The sequence below is a fragment of the Apus apus genome, chromosome 3 (genome assembly GCF_020740795.1).
Source record: "Apus apus isolate bApuApu2 chromosome 3, bApuApu2.pri.cur, whole genome shotgun sequence".
NCBI classification, from domain to species: Eukaryota; Metazoa; Chordata; class Aves; order Apodiformes; family Apodidae; genus Apus; species Apus apus.
Window position 1 is genome coordinate 16,639,980 of NC_067284.1, and position 16,675 is coordinate 16,656,654.

The 16,675-nt window shown below is 37.7% G+C and overlaps 1 protein-coding gene across 3 annotated transcripts in view; it reads right to left on the bottom strand.

Moving 5' to 3' along the window:
* The window catches only part of SENP6 (SUMO specific peptidase 6), a 76,130-nt gene extending 64,161 nt beyond the window's left edge, over positions 1-11,969 (bottom strand). For all 3 annotated transcript variants that reach the window (XM_051614116.1, XM_051614117.1, XM_051614115.1), the window contains exon 1: positions 11,360-11,969. In XM_051614116.1, the coding sequence (XP_051470076.1) occupies positions 11,360-11,411 (52 nt within the window). In that variant the 5' untranslated portion in view covers positions 11,412-11,969. The remainder of the gene's footprint in view (positions 1-11,359) is intronic.
* Between the last annotated feature and the right edge of the window lie 4,706 nt (positions 11,970-16,675).

Genomic DNA, 16,675 nt, shown 5'->3' on the forward strand with positions numbered 1-16,675 from the left:
CTCTAAAGGGGCTTGGTTGGGACAGGAGTTTCCAACCCACATAATTCCAACCAGCAGTTAAGTAAAATCAGTGACTATTTGTAGGTACAAAGTATTACCTAAGGCAATTGCACCATCATCACAAATACTTTCAAAATCAAGTACCTTAGTCACTTTCCCTCTTTTCTCTCTCTGACTAAGCCTGCCACCCACTCAAACTTTCCACACAAGTAAAATAATACAAATAACATAAAAAATAAGATCAAAAAATAGAGAAGAAAAAAAATCCCAAGCAAAAAAAGGCATTTATATATAATTCTCTACCTACGTAAGACCTCTATTGCTAGACTGAAGATATACTAAAAAATCAGAAAAGAAGTGCTTTTATAGGAAAGATAAATACAGGAGAAATATCTTCCTATTTTATAGATAAAATTGTAGGCTAAAAGATTAGAATAGGCTAGGGACAATTTCTGAACTATCAGTTTACTCTCAAAATGTGAAAAAGTATATGAAGCTAACAATCCATTTCAAGGAAGATGACACTTGAACAGAATTCCAGAACACGATTTCTGTGGCAAATCAGTATGTGTTGTTAATCACACATGATCTGAAATTCTGAACACTGGAAGAGTCTAGTAAGATAAACAAAACACAGAAGGAAACCTTATAGTATATTATACATCTGATTTGCACACGTCAGTTTTTGGACTTAGTTATGCACCACAGGATCTATCTTCATAAAAAAAGCTAAGCTTGTGCAACCGAAACTATAGCAGCACTAAGGAAACAGTAATCTATTTTTAGAATGTGCTGAAAAGCAGCTACACACAATAAGATTAAAAACCTAGCCTATCTACCTGGAAATTAGGCAACCAGCGCTTTGAGAAGGTTTCCAGGTTTGCTGCAGTAATTGGAACATCAGGTTGAAATAAAGCACTATATCTAAATACCAAAAGGAAGAAAAAAGAAAAAAAAAAATCAAGACATTGTATTATTTAATACTACTGGATTTATCCTGTAAACTTTCAAGGACAATCTCAGATAGAGATTATCCCCTCTATAAAAAACTAAAGACACTGAAGTCCAGAAAGGTTCTGCGACTTCTATAAAAATAATAATTTGCAAATGTAGGACAGAAGAAAACATTAAATGTAACTAAAACATAAGAAGCAAGACATTGCTTTGATGTTGTCAGTTGTTCAAAATTCACCTAAAATGTACCCCAAAAAAAGCACACACTCAAAAACCAAGAAAACTTCAGTAATTTGGTGAAATTAAGATGAAAGGAGGATGAAAGAGTTAAAGTCTAAACTCTGAGAAAAATTTGCTTTTGCCTTTCTGTAAAGGCCAAAGACCTGGTTTCTTCCCTAGTCGTAGTGACACTGGCAAGCTTTCATACCCATGAGAGGGCAGTCAGCTGGATTAGACTGCTGATATGGCTGATACAGTTACAGACTAACTCCACCAACACTTCTCTCTCCAAGATTAGTTTTCTTCCAATTTAGTTCCTTCAGCCAACTTGCCATGAAGCAATACAAGTGCTGGCATTAACTCAAGTGGAGCTGTGAGCACACCTTCTCTGGGAGAGGCAGCAGGATTGTCACTCTGTATCACAGAATCAAAGAATGCCAGGTTGGAAGGGACCTCAAGGATCCTTACCTTTCTAGGTAATACTACAGTTTATATGAGAAGCATTGCTCTGTGCAGCACAGAGCAGTTCAGTAGGCCCAGCCATGTCATAAATTGCTGGCACAATGACTTGTGTGGCCGTACAGGATGGCCCCACACATGGGGACTGCTAAGACTTAGAAAATGACCCTGCAAATGCACACACAGTTAAAAACAAAGTAAATCATGTCTATTTATTAAAAATAAATAAAAGGTGAGAATGAAACACATATATAAGCAACAGTCTCCTGCTTACACTAGATACACTATATACTTCAACTCCCTTAGCAATTAGAGATCATCAATGCAGTGAGGCATGATGTGATGCAACTACATTACTGCATTAAAAATACAGAAACTTTTGTAATGCAAGTATCAGCTTTCACTAAACATAACAATGAGTTAAGGAACACTGACAGCTAACTAAACCACAATATGCTAAAATTCACTAAGCAGGCTTTATTTTTAAAAAGCTAAATAACAACTTCAGCATCCCCGGAAAAGCAAATATTTTCTCACTAATCACTCATAAAGGCAGCAAAGATGAGGCCGTGCTACTGAAAAACTAATGTTTAATGTAACAAAACAACATATGCCAGCTTGCTAACTGCATGCAGGTTATGAACCTACTTTGAAGAAATATTACTCAAAAGACATCTGAAGCAAAACATACAACTTCCTAAGAGACCATCCTACAACTGGAGTTAAGCTTCAGCCACTTTCATCTAAACATGAAACGTATGTTTAACTTGGTCTGTCAGTTCTTTCTATTACAGGGCACAGAGTAAGTCTTCCAAGTAAGGAGCAGTGCCTTTTCCATCTAACAAAGGCTTTGCTAGATGAAAAAGAACTTCTTTACTACATTTTTGTGGCATTCTTGATGTAAAGATTCAGCTACAACATATTTGCCTATGACAAAACTAGCAGCCTCAGTTAAAAGTTTATTGCCCCACTGCGCCCAGTATACATAATCGTAATAACCTGGACCAGACTAGTTCAGAAACTCATTTTTGAAAGTTTACTCCCAATTGTAAAGGATCCTTAAATTGCCTCTTGACCAGGAAGTCTTGGTAGAAATAAAGTTACAATGGACTCTAGTAAGTGTTTCTAAAGTAAGTGATCCTCAGACATTGCAAAGGCAATTGTAAATATGAAACGTTACATCTGCTGCATAGTTCAAATTCTCAGCTAATGGGCTCTTGAATAATCTTTCTGTTATACTGTCATATTAAATTCTGCTATGAGCAGGATATTCATATTTTGCTAAATGAGCCATAAAAATTGGACATGCCAAACAAACACAACATTATATCCCACAACATTAATAAAAATACCTCAGTAGCATGAATTTTAGTACAAGTGAAACAACTGTAGGGCACTGGATAAAAACATTCTCATGAAAATCACAAATATTTTTGCAGCTGTTTCTTACAGACATACATTTCTAAGTATGTAGCAGTGTGTTTTACCAAACCAGCAAAATATTATTGGCATTTATAATTCCTAAAATATTGTTGTGGGAAGTCTTATTAAAAACAAACAAATAAACAAAATAAATAAATAAAAAAACCCCAAACCCACCACACCAATAAACCAGGGAGACTGCTCCAGCTATAGCTTATATAGTCCAGTGGCAAACAAACAAAACTCCAGGAAGGCTTCGCACAGAGATTCTGAATCACCACTTTCTTTTTTATAATGGTTCCAGATTCTCTCAGAGAAAGGTATCTCAAATTCAATGTCTTTCACTATTCTTTTATAGGAATTACTGGGATGTGCATTCAGAAATGTTTCCTTGCCACTTACAGCATTTGCCCATTAACAAAAACTTTGTAAAAGCCTGCTGACCAACCTGAGAAGAGACACCACAGCCTTTTACTTTATTCCCTCCAGTCTCCAGTCCTCACCAAAAACTTGTTCTGTGCAGAAGTTAACTTGTTACTTAAAATAATCAAATTTCCCTGGGCTGCTGTTACACAAAATTATTTATCCTAAATCTTAAATTATGTATTACACCTTAACCTGACTTAGCAACTCACCAGAGAGAGATGAAAGGGACAAAGTCCTACTTCTCTCACATGCAGTCTGTCTGTCCTCTCCTATCCAAACCATTGTTACGCCTCTCCAGCTTACCCTTTGGTGAGCAAATTTAACAGAGGTTTGGCAAAGCGCCAATCCAGCAAGACAGTACACAACAAGGTCAATCTCTTTGGCAACAAAATGGTAAGTCTCAGAGGTGGTGTACAGTAGGAGACATGCCACAAAGCCAGAATCAGGGGGGAGATCCCTCCCTTTCCCCCACGTGCAGCACTGAGCCTTAAGAGCAGCACAGTTGCAACACATAACTCCCTCTAATCAGTTAATAATGTTATGTTAGACCCTATGCCTGAGCCAGTTAATAATTTTAAGCCTTCAGACAGAACCAATAAATAGTTGGCATGCAGCTTTACATTCAAAATGGAGTCGCAGCATGATAAGATAAAAGCAGCAATGTCACAGTTCACTGCTTTAAGGAATCCATACACCCAATTTACCAGTACCCTGTACAAGACAACAGCATTGCACCTTAGTCGTATTACTATGCTTTGGACACTTTATTTTGAAAGAACTATTTTCAAATTTAATACTCATGCCACAAACTGCTAGTGCACATTAATGAAATCAGCACTCATGCATTTACTACAATCCTTTTAATAATCTTCTATCCTCGTATATTAGAACATATATGTTAGAACATAATTCCTTCCACATAATATTCAGTAAAAGTTACTCATCAACAACAGCACTGCCAAAACACTATTTCTTGAACTCATGGCACACATTACACCATAAATAAAACCAAAAAAACTTCTCAGTTATTTTCTCTTAATAATTCCTGTTAGAGAGAGTACTCAACCAATCATTAGACCTTCTGTATTCTAATGTACACTAGACTGTAACTCAGAGACTGAATTCCATTTGGCATAATCCTTACTTCTGTGAAAGGACGACTACAGCATGCCAGAAAATTAAACATGTTTTCAGTACTTTTACAACATCCTATTGAAAGTATTCAAAAGGCATGTCACAAATGTGTCTATCTACTGATGAACTACTAAGCTCTACTTATAACAGCAGGTCTCAAAAAAGGCTTCTAACTTGAGCATGTGTTAGTGAATTAAGTAGTGATTTAATGATTAAAAATAAACCACTTGATTTTATCCCATTATTTAAGAACTGGTTATCTTTTCCTAAAAGAAATGAAATTTTGTGGCCTCAGTAGCAGAACAAAAAACTTTTTTTTTTTTTTAATCTTCTATTTGTGAAGGATGAGGAAAATAAAGATTGCCAGCTAATTATTTCTGCATCATGATATCCAGCCACACAGGCTGTTCAGCACCAACTATAGCAGTGCCGTTTACTCTTGTGAACACAACATCCATAAGCAACTGACTTAGCCAACAAAAACCACCAACTCTGACTTTACCACAGCTTAAGATCAGCTTCATCTGAAAATTATACATGTGCGAGAGGCTTTGAACACAGTAAGAGGAAGTTTACAAACATATGCTTTTAAAAATTAAATGTGTAAGATAAACCCAGGTTTATTCTATATAATGAATAAAAATAGTAATATTTTACTAATGCTTTTATTTTTTTAATTTTAAGCAAGAAGTAACCACATACAGAGTATCAGATTTCAGGCTATTTAAGAACACCCCTACCTTAAAAAAAAACCCTAAAAATTCAAACAAAATAGGTGCCAAAACATGGGCCAAAAGAAAGGAACTTTCCAAGTCTCCCTCCCGCAATGGAAGTGCCTTTTAGAAAAAATGAGAGAATTACATTTGCTCCTTTTCCCCAAAAAATAATTTGTTCACTCTATCTCTAAAGCCTCCCCTACCACAACAGCTCCTTTCTTATCTTTTTTTTTTCTCAGCTTCCTGCAGTTTCTTAAGCTATCCTGTACACCCTTACACTGCTTCTGCAACACACACAGATGGAGACATACACTGTCTGGTGCCCTGAATCCTCCAACTGCCCTGACCCAACTGCTCAGTTATGTGCTAACACCAGTTAGCAGCAAACAATGAAACCATCACTTCAGGTACAGTAATTTTGACTTTACTGTTTTATGGCAGTGGGCACGTTTCACAAAATTTCTAGCTATTTACTTGAGATTTCTACTCCTCTGCAAACAAAAGGGTTTAATAGCTATTTGTTGGAAGAGACAAAACAATGAGACATCATAGGATCATAGACTGGTTTGGGTTGGAAGGAACCTTAAAGATCATCTATTTCCAACCCTTCTTAACCAACAGGGACACCTGCTAGACCAGGTTGTTCTAAGCTCCACCCAACCTGTTCTTGAACTCTTCCACAGTGGGGGCATCCACAACTGCTATGGACAACTTGTTCTTGCTTCTCACCACCCTCATCATAAAGAATTTCTTTCTAGGATCTAACCTAAATCTATCCTTTTTCAGTTTTAAACCATTACCCCTTGGCCTGTCACTACATATCCTTGTAAAAAGTCCCTCTCCAGCTTTCCTGTAGCCCCTTCAAGTACCAGAAGATTACTCAAATAACCCCTATATTCTTACAAAACAATACTTAAAAGTGGCAAGTTTGATGATTAGTCTCACACTATAGGACTTGCTACAACACAAAACACCTTGACAACCCCCATTTACTCCAATTAAGAGACACAGATAAAGCTCTATAGAAAAGGTGAAGTCTGATACAGCTCTGAAAACCATGCATAGTCTTCCAGAATCAACAGTAATAAAAACCAAAGTTGTTGAAACCATTACAATAAATGATTCATTGTGTTTTATCCTGGTACATAAAACAAGAAGCAAAAGACTGAGATATCCAAATATGCCCATCATAAAAGTATCTGCCCAAGAAAGACATTTGCAAAATACTGGTTTATACTTGCTATCAAGTGATGTTATTACTTCTGTTATTCCTATTACTTTTGCATTTATACTTAAAGAAGAGGGTAAGGATCTCTTTCAGTAACACTCTCAATTTATTATTTTTTTTTTTCAGCTAAAACCCAGTAGAATTTCTGTCCTTTTTCTGAGGAAAGAGTAGTGCTTTCCTACCAAATCCAACTGCCAGAAAATAAATGATGAAGCATCCCACACAAGACAGTTATGCTTACACCTGAAGCTTCTATATCCCACTTTGTGAAAAATTATTATAGCAGCAGCTACATAGGAAAATCTACCAACTAATAAATGCCCTCATAATGAAGACCAGAAAATGGCACACAGATGCCTTCCAATTCAGAAAGCCAAGGACAAGCTTGGGCTCCTAGAAATGTATGCTATAAAGCACTAATAGATAAATAAAGTTTATTTTAGTATTTCTACATGCTAAATGCAGCAGCCTGTCCTTCTTAATATTTCATGTCACCTATCACCCAAGTTAGATTGGCACATACAAAAAATGACAGTAAGAAGACAGTTTAAATTTGACTTTACTGAGAAATAATTCTCAACAAGTGAGTTTCATGCCTAGAGAATAATCTGACATTGAAGTAAATGAGAGTGTTCCTTATTCTTAAAACCACTGGAAAGACCAGCTAACAAAGCTCTGAGAAGACATGTATGCAGTGCCGGAAAGAAATTCTGAATAGGTCAGAGGACTGGGAGACGTAAGTGAGCCATGGAAGAGCCACAGAATTCCCACTTTTAGAAAGAAAACTACTCTGAAGAGAAGAAAGGAACAGTACACGTCTGGATATTGATGGGACTGATGCAAATCAGAGCAGAATTGAACAACATAAAGCAAGAGTTTGGATAAACACACAGGAGAAGGTGAATGATACCTGAAACATTCCTTCCACTCATTTCAAGCTATTATTTATCTCCACTAGGTCATAAAGCATCAGAGACAATTACAGCAATGAATAATTAAATTTTACTGTTAAGAGAAAAACAGAGTCATAACAAGTAGAAACTTTTGAAGTGTTCTATCAAAATATAAACTCCACTCTGCCCTACTAACATGTATTACTCATAGTAAAGATTCCTCAAGATGATTAAAAAGAAAAAAAAGGCTGACCACCACTTCAAAAGGCAACTCTATGCCTATATACTGATACACGAATGCTGTGTGTTTCTGTGCCACTGGAGAATCTCAGATACTTCTAAGAAAATACAGAAGTCTACAACTCTTGCTTTGGTGAAGACAACTCCTTTGCACATAAACTGAATGAAAAACAAAGCATTCTTCTAGAGCCCTCTGGCACACAACTGGGAAGTTTATTCTGCTGCTGCTAATGGGTAATCCAGAAAGTTTTCTCTGTTGTTATTAGAAAACCTGTAGCCAAGAAAAGTGAATGAAAATTGACCAAGTTCCCGTTATGATTGCATTGAAATCTCCCAGCAGCTCTGAAGGTAGGGACTGGCACCATTCCTTAGAAAGGTCCTCAAAAACAAACTTCAGTATTGATTCTCAGTACCACTACTGTAACCACCTGGGGACTGAAAAAAAGAAAATGTGAAGGAATAAAATAGTTTCCTTTCTTCTGGAAAATATATGCACTTGGGAATACTTTAAAGTTTAACTGTTATCTACTACACAAGCATAGGGAAACTTTGAATATACCGCTGGAAAGGAAAAAGGATGATTTATTGGCAATTCCATAATAGCCAAGGAGGCAGAATACAACAACAGTTCCCAACATTTTTCTCCAGGGATAATGATCAACAGTACTCCCTATTCCTATATGTTGAACATCCCCCTATTCTAAGTCCCAACAGATTTACCTGTCATTGTTTTATATTTTAGGAGTGACTATCAATTGAAAAACAGAGGAATTTCTGCAGATGGAAATCTCTAATCACTATATTTCTAGTTCTCCAAATCAGGAAAGTATTCCCACACAACAGGACTACTTTGTTAGTGTGATTTTTGTATATTCTGCCCAACTTTGAAACCTTTACAGTAGGAAAGTAAATTCAGAATGGAGGGAAAAGTTTTACTTATTCCACTTGCAAACTATCTTACATAACAAAAATAAGATACTTTTCACACTTCTGAATTCAAACAGTCCTGACACTGCCAGAAATATAAGTACACAGGTCGTGTATATCAGTGTATATGATGCAAACCAACTAGTAGCACTGCTCCAGAATGATACTAAATTAAGCTTTAAAGAGTTAAACATTTTGGTTTTAGAGATCTTTTTCATATTTTTCATTAAAGTCTATACAATGCAGCACAAAAAATGGTGACACATTAGATACACAGAACTGTACAAAAACCCATGTACTAGTATGAATCACCGTGTTCATGAATGGCATTACAAGAAGGAACACACTTCCAGAAAGGCCATTTTATTTTTATTGGAGAATGAAATAATAAAAATAGTAAAAGGAAGCACCTAAACAGCAGAATGACTGCCATATTTCCTTGTGGTAACATCTGTTACACTAAATGAGAGAAAACTGGTATCTTACTGGACATGTGGAATCAAACCAAAATTCTGAACAGCACACTGTCCATTAGACTGCATTCAACTGGTGATAGACCTAAAATCCATTTGCCATAAAATTCATTTGTTTTCCGAATTAATGGCAAGTCCTTCTTATCCTCTCTACCAGTCTTTAATCCAAGAACATAAAGTAAACGATTTTTATTTCTTGCTTATACAGTATCCACGAAATACATCCGCTCAGACTAGCTATAGACACAACTCCAGGCTCATGTATTAATCATCATCTTGCAACAGAAGTCGCCATATTTCCTGCTCTATACACTTTTATCCCTGTTTTTGTCCACATTATACTTGTTTCACAAGTCTGGCACTCTCATGCTTGTTTAATCTTTGGCTAGTGGTGGTTCTGACATCATTAGGCTGATCTAACGTGCCACTGTACATTTTCAGATTACAGAGTGCCAAACCCCCCCATATATATTTTTTCCTTTATTTCTCCCTATAAAGTCAACATTCCTAATAAGAACCTCTCAAATAATGTCTGAAAACCTTCTTCTTCCTTTGCTTCAAATCAGTACAAAGTTTAATGAGCTCTTACTAAATCTGCCATAGTACTATCATGCTATTTGAACTTGGGCAACCCTCTGAAATTTTTTGTCACTACTGTCCACATTAGGTTTTCTTCACATGTGTATGGACATTTACACATTACATTCTTAAGGGTTTCTGTCACAACATCAGTCCTTAAATTAATGTGTTCTCAAATAATAAGGAAACACAAAACCAGCTGATAACCTGGTTCACCAATAACAGAATACTGAAGCTTCAAATGTGGAGGCTAACAAGTGTTGTGTTGGACCTGCTGTTGGAAAGAGATCTTCTAAGCAAAAAATATGTGCATGTTGCACAGGAAATCTGCCTTAGCCACCTGTCCAACCAGTAAGTAGCCAATGTGCACACAGAAGACAGTGAGTATTCATCACCCTGACACTTTTAGCTGTCTCTGCAAACCTCACTATACTCTGTGGAGACAGTTCAGGAAAAAATGGAGTGTCTGCATTTCACCACCAAACACTTGTCATAGGTAGAAGGGAGGTAACACAGCCGTTATTAACGAGAAAGAGTTTCTGAACATCAGAATTTCAGATTAATTATTCAAACCAAAGGCAGTATTTTGTTCACAGAGTACTTCTATTCCAGAACATCTAGTAACGAAAAACAAAACCCAAAATCCTGTTGCAAGAGGTATGTTCTGTATAATATAGATACTATAAAATCTCAAATGCTAAACTTATCCCTGACTTGAAAAGACTCTACTTGAGAAGTAATTTATTTCGTTAATACACGTTTTTTCTTCATTATCATTACAGTAATTTAGTAGAATATTGACCTATGTAATCAAGATATGTGCTTAGAGCAATTCTGCAAGGCTACAATAGCAGTTTTTTAACATCACTAAAACTGTAGAGGCTCAACAGTTAAAGGTATGAGAATTTAATGACTTTTTACATTACAATTAAGTGTTACAGTGACCAAAAAAACCACCAAACCTGTACATTAAAAAATTACTCAAAGCTTTATAAATGCAAAAGGCTTCTTTCAGTTGCAGCTGATAGATTCATCGTCATCTTCGTATCACAAATGTAAGCCTGATCCCCCTCTCAAAATTAACCGCAGTCCCAAACCTTTAAAGTAGCATTTTAGAAACAGACGAGGCTCATTTTATGGTGGGGGGAAAGAGTACGGCTAGGCCGGGGCCTGGGAGTCGACTAAAGACATGGAAATGCAGGGGAGAGGTGGCAGAGCAACCCTCAGCTCCCCTCCTCACCTAACGCTAACCTTGCCCGGCCGCCCACCAGCCCACCGCCCCTCCAAGAGAAGATTCCTCCCGCTGCAAGACCGGCCCTGCTGCACCAAGCCCAGGCTGCTCTCAGCATTCTGCGCCTACAAAGAAAACACTGCACTCCCAAAGCCTCAGAACATTAAAAGAAAGAAAAAGAATAAGAAATCAAATCGCCCTCACTAACCCCTCCCTCAAAAGCAGATCGCTTTTCACCAAATCAAACCAGCCCTTATGGCACCCACCCTTCCCCCACCACGAAGCCACCTCTCATTGTCGTCGTCCCCCCAAAGGGGACTCATTTCCCCCCCCTCCCCCAAGATGCACACACACGCCCGCCTCCCCCATTCCCCAGTCTGTACCGTGCCCCTTGCTGGTTGCCAGAAGGGAAACACAACCCATGGGCCACATTCCCCCTCTCTCAGCCATGCACGCACCTTCCAGAAACAAGCTGTCTCTGCAGCCGCCACCCCCGCCGCCACCGGCCATCTTCCTGCTGCCGAGCCTCGCTCCCTCACTCCATCGCCCAGAGAGGCGGCGGGGCCTGGCCCTTCCCCCGGCCTGCGCGCTCCGCCGCCCACCCCCACTGCGGAAGGCTGGGTGACCCGCAGCGGCGCCGCCGCCGAGGCCCGGCCCTCTCCCGCTCTCAGTCCGCGCGCACGGCGGCCCGGGCCGCGCTGCCTTCCGGCCCCCGTGCAGGAGGAAGCGGCGGCAGCGCGCCCGCTCCTCCCTCACCGCGTCCGCCACCAGCCTACCCCCGAGCTGCTGCCAGCCGGGCCTGGCCCAGCAGCTGCCGATGGCGCCCAGCGGGGAAGACGGGCCTGGCCGTGACTCCGCCGGAGGCGCCGCCGAGCACACGGGGAGGACGAGGAGACGGTGCGCGCCGCGCTGCCGCCCCTCTCCTCCATGAACGGCGCGGCGGGGCCTCACCAGCGCGCTTCCCTGCCGAGACCCCCGGCTCGCCCGCCCCGCCACCCGCAGCGGGGGCAGCCGGCTTCCTCGGCCCCCAGACGATAAAATGGCCGCAGTAGGGCTGCGGCCGGTAATGCCTGCGGCTCTCCCGCTCCCCCTTTGATCAGCTCGGAGGCAGCGGCTTCTGGGAGGTGAGGCGGTGAATTTGGCTGCACAAAATGAATGAACTTTCAAGAGGGCGGGAGTCCATAGCGCAGGACCCGCTGGTCTCTCACCTCGGTCACACTCGGGCAGAAGGCCACAAAACTGTTGAGAATTCTTAGCAATTATAAAATCCTCTGTGGACTAATAAAATCGTATTTAAAACCAAAACTTGGAATCTCCAAAACGTACAGCGTTGCCAAGCCAACTATACAGAAATTGCAAGTCATGGCCTCGGGTGTATTTGGCTTTTTAAATGAAAAAAAATCCTGTTCTAGCATGTAAGGTTTTGAATTTTAAAAAGCTTTCTTGTGGAGCCCAAGCACCTAAGTACCAAAACGAAACATCCTTTAAAACCTGGAAGGTGAATGATGAGAGTCTAGAGCAAGAGAAAACTGGGTACTCCTGTCTTGGACAGGTTCCTTCATCTGAATTCTACTGACCACACTTTTACGGCAGAAGTGGGGAATTTTTATGACCAATTTAAAGCACCTAGTTTTTAGAATGACTAGTGCCTGAAAAATGAAAATGCTTAAAGAGTTTGTAGACTAAGGTCCTAAATTAGGTAACTTCAAGTAACTAGTATAAATGAAACTAAAAATTAGGGAGAGGGAAAATGCTTTGTTTTCCTTTAAATCTCCCAAATTTGTTACTTTGCCGAGTTTTCTGCATTGACACCAACCATATTCATAAGCCTGTTTAAAAATACCTTCAGTGAGAGCTCTCAGTTTTTACACAAGCTAGAGGTAAAAAGCAGGGAAAAGTGCAGAACGAGCCTGGAATAAGACGTAAGATGTCAGACGGCTCTCCAAATGCTACATCACACCACCAGAGCTAACAAGCAATTAGAAAGAATTCTGAAAGTGCTGGTAAACATACTTATTTTGATCTTCAGAATCTCCCTATAAAAAAAACCCAAAACTTTCAGAAAGAGGAATCAGAAAATATTCTCTTTTCATTAGCAATAAAATTAACAGGAAGCAATTATGAAAAGTTGATGCAAGCTAATTATACAAAAAACAGAGGACCATATGTTTAGTAGAAACCTAATAATAAAAAGCAAACAAAATCAGAAAAAAAAAATAGAATCTAATTTTCAAAAAAATCATACTCTATCTTAGAAGGGCATTGTCTAGACAGATGGTTTACTGTGGAGGTTACTGCATTAATCCACAAAAACAAGTTCCTATTGACAGTGGAGATCAGACTGGTTCAGGTCTACCTAATTCATCATAATATTTTTTAAAATAAGGTTATGAGTTATTTGAATAAATATTTGATACACACTAGCATGTGTTTTGTCGGTTAAATCAAGGCATCAAATACAGCTTCATAATATATTTTTAGTGAACCGAGGCACAGTAGATTAAACTATTTTATAAAGTAGAAATAACAACGGAAGAAGTTATCAATATTCATCTGGATGCATGGTTGATTTTAGATTTTTTTAATGGATAATTTAACATCTCCATTTTATGCAGAAGAGCTGACCAAAATTACATCTCACTGCAGTGTTGTCTTTATTTTAAAGCTCTTAAAGGATGCTAGAGAACAGTATGTAGTCAAATATTTTGTTCATTTGGTTTTTAATTATTTTATTAGTAGTCCATTCTCAGCCTTAGAGTGGTTGCTTTTCTTTTTTATTACTTTTTCATTTGACAAGTATTTATGAAGAAATGCAATACTCATGTCACTCAAGTCTTATAAAATCTTTTCAGCATCCTCTTAACTTTGCTTAGAACCAGAGGTTTTACTCCATGCATAAGAAGTAACTGAGTGATAAATGCAAAAAAGAAAATTAGTGTTCCCTTTGTTGGGGGAATCATCCAGAATTTACTGAGTTTTCTTTCTCTTCTCAGCCAAAGTGAAAATTGTGTTTACAGAGTAAGAACCTAGGGATTAAATGCATCAGATCGTAGCCTTTAGCACCTGTTAGAAGTTGACTAGTCCAGCTTTGGGTAGCTGACAATCACAGAACTCAATAAGATCCTGATGTACAAACATTTGCATGTGCACAACTGTTGGCACAGCACTGCACAGAGTGAGAAGCTGATTACTTAATTAGACACCAGTGAAGATTTTTTTGTTTCACGTTAGAAATCTATTTTTTCCTTCTCTTCCCACAATGAATACATTGTTACTAATGAATGTGGCTTAGATGATTCAGTACTGAAATTATGGGGAAAATAAATTATTATTTTTTATTGTTTCCAGTTATTTCTTGTTTCCTCCCATATTTTTAAGGTTAGCCAACAAAATGGGACTGGCTACTCCATTGAAATACTATTTCTTTACTTAAGGAATACAATGGAATTGGGATTGCAGTTTTGTAGTTTCTGTAGTTGTACTAGTGTACAAAATTTAATTTTCTTTACTGCTACATCAACTGCATATAGAAGCTAAAGGGAATTTGTAGGCACCTTTAATTTTTTTTTGTTGCTATTTACGACCCATAAACTTATTCTACAAATTATAAATCAATGCTTTTTAACAGTCCAGACTTTCAGAAAATAGTGGTTATGGGCTGAATTATTTTTCACTGTTTACCACTGTTGTTCTTAGAACTGTTTCCTGAATGTATTAATGATACACAATCTGTGTCCTGTGTTAAAAAAATATTTTTTTTTCTGCTGTCCTCATGAGCCAATGCCTGTTTTTTCACTGTGCATTTTTAAGGCAAAATCAGACTTATTTCTTGTGTTTGCTGTGTCTTGTTATTGCTAGTAAAGTTAGTGTTTTTATTTTATACCTGATACTGTTCCAGGATAGCTCACATACTGTAGTTAACTCTTCAGGAACATTCCCAAATAGAAGACTACTATTCATCTATGTGCTAGGACTTCTAATGATATGTCAGGATATGGAAAAGCTTTTTTGTTAAATTTTGGTATCAAAGGTAGCTTGTTGAGTCCGGAGTAAATAACTATGGACTGCTTGAGATCATCAGGACTTTGTCTAAAATGTTTTTTTTTTAATTACTTCCTTGAAAAACACCTGTTTTTAAAATCTGATCAGCCTACCTCAAAATGCAATATTATGTTACTGGAGAATAACCGTAATAAACAAATACCTACTAGATTTCCTGCTACTGTCAAAAATATTTTGAAAATAAAGATCCCGTTATTCATTGCTGTGGCTGTTGCTTAAATATCTGCTGCACTCTCTTAACCATTACTGCATTATAGCCATTAAAAGAGAAATAGTTTTGCTTTATATATCAAGTTCTCTAGTTGGACAGTGAAGAGAAGATGCAATGGTGTTATGTTGAAAAAATTATGACTTGTTAAGCATCAAAGTGAGATTTACTGACATAAAAGAGTGACTGTGAGATGTGTTGGCATTGTTAGCCACAACACAGCATTAGATACTACTTTTGAAAGTAAATATTTCTTTTTGCAGGGTTTGGGCTACACCTGAAAGGCCATTTTTTCTAGAAGAAAAAAATAGCAGAATTTGGTGCATAGCGCAGAACCAATACATCAATGACCTCTACTAAATAGTATTAAAATTATGATGGTGAGAAAAAGTAAAACTTTATAAAAGAGAATGGTTTAAAATGTACATAAGGAATCATACTAAAGAAAAAAATGACAGATTATAAATAAAACATAAAATATCCCATCTGAGACATTTGGGATAATATTCTGTATTTTTAGTTATTCCTTAATAATGTACATGGGGTAATTATTTTATAACACATTTTGAGGCAAAGACTGATCTTTAAGTAAAGCAAAGAAAAATAATTGACAGTTTTGTAAGTGTTAGAAAGGGAGCACATAACAAGCTCAAGAGATTACATCATATATGAGATGCTTAGAATATACTTCCCAGTGGATATCAAAATGTCTGTATGAAAAATATTTCAATACATTTTGACACACTTTATCATGTTTGCTCTGTTGTTGATCTGAAATAAACTTTTCCTTTTATCTTCTATTTTTATGGTAATACTCTAAGGGAAATACACTTTTGTATACAGGCTGATGAAATACATTTATTGATTGGAGTCCAACCTTTATGATTAGGCAACAATCTAAGTTTGCTGCTTGTCTGTCAGCGTAGCTAGCATAACTTTCATAACTTTACTATATGAGTAGAAGTTCTAACTGATTTGAAGGAGGCAGCATACAAAATGCTGCATTTGTCAACATAAATAGGTTCTAATACTCACAGTAGTCTTTCATCTAATAATAAAAATAATGTAACAGATGCATCTACAATGCATTAAATAAAAAAATAAAATAATAGACATTTTAACTGCAATAAAATTAAAATAAAAGCACAGCAAGACTCACACTGTTACTTAAGGCATGGTAGGCATCCAAAAACATCCAGTATGCAAAATACCAAGAATATATGCACAGGGTCAGACCTTCTCTCTAATCTGTTGCTTTTGATATCAATGGGAAATATGCCTAAGTCAACTTCTAGAGTATTTTTAAACACATTTGATAGATACTGAAACTTATTTTCTGAAGTTACATCAAAGTCACTCTCACAATCACACATGGAAATACATGCTTTTAATTGCCAGGTAACAGCACTTACAGATGATCTTTCTTTATAATGGTCTCACACTCTTCAGAAAAGGAAACTTCTGTAGCGGAAAACCTTGGAGGTACTTTGTCGCTCATCATTAG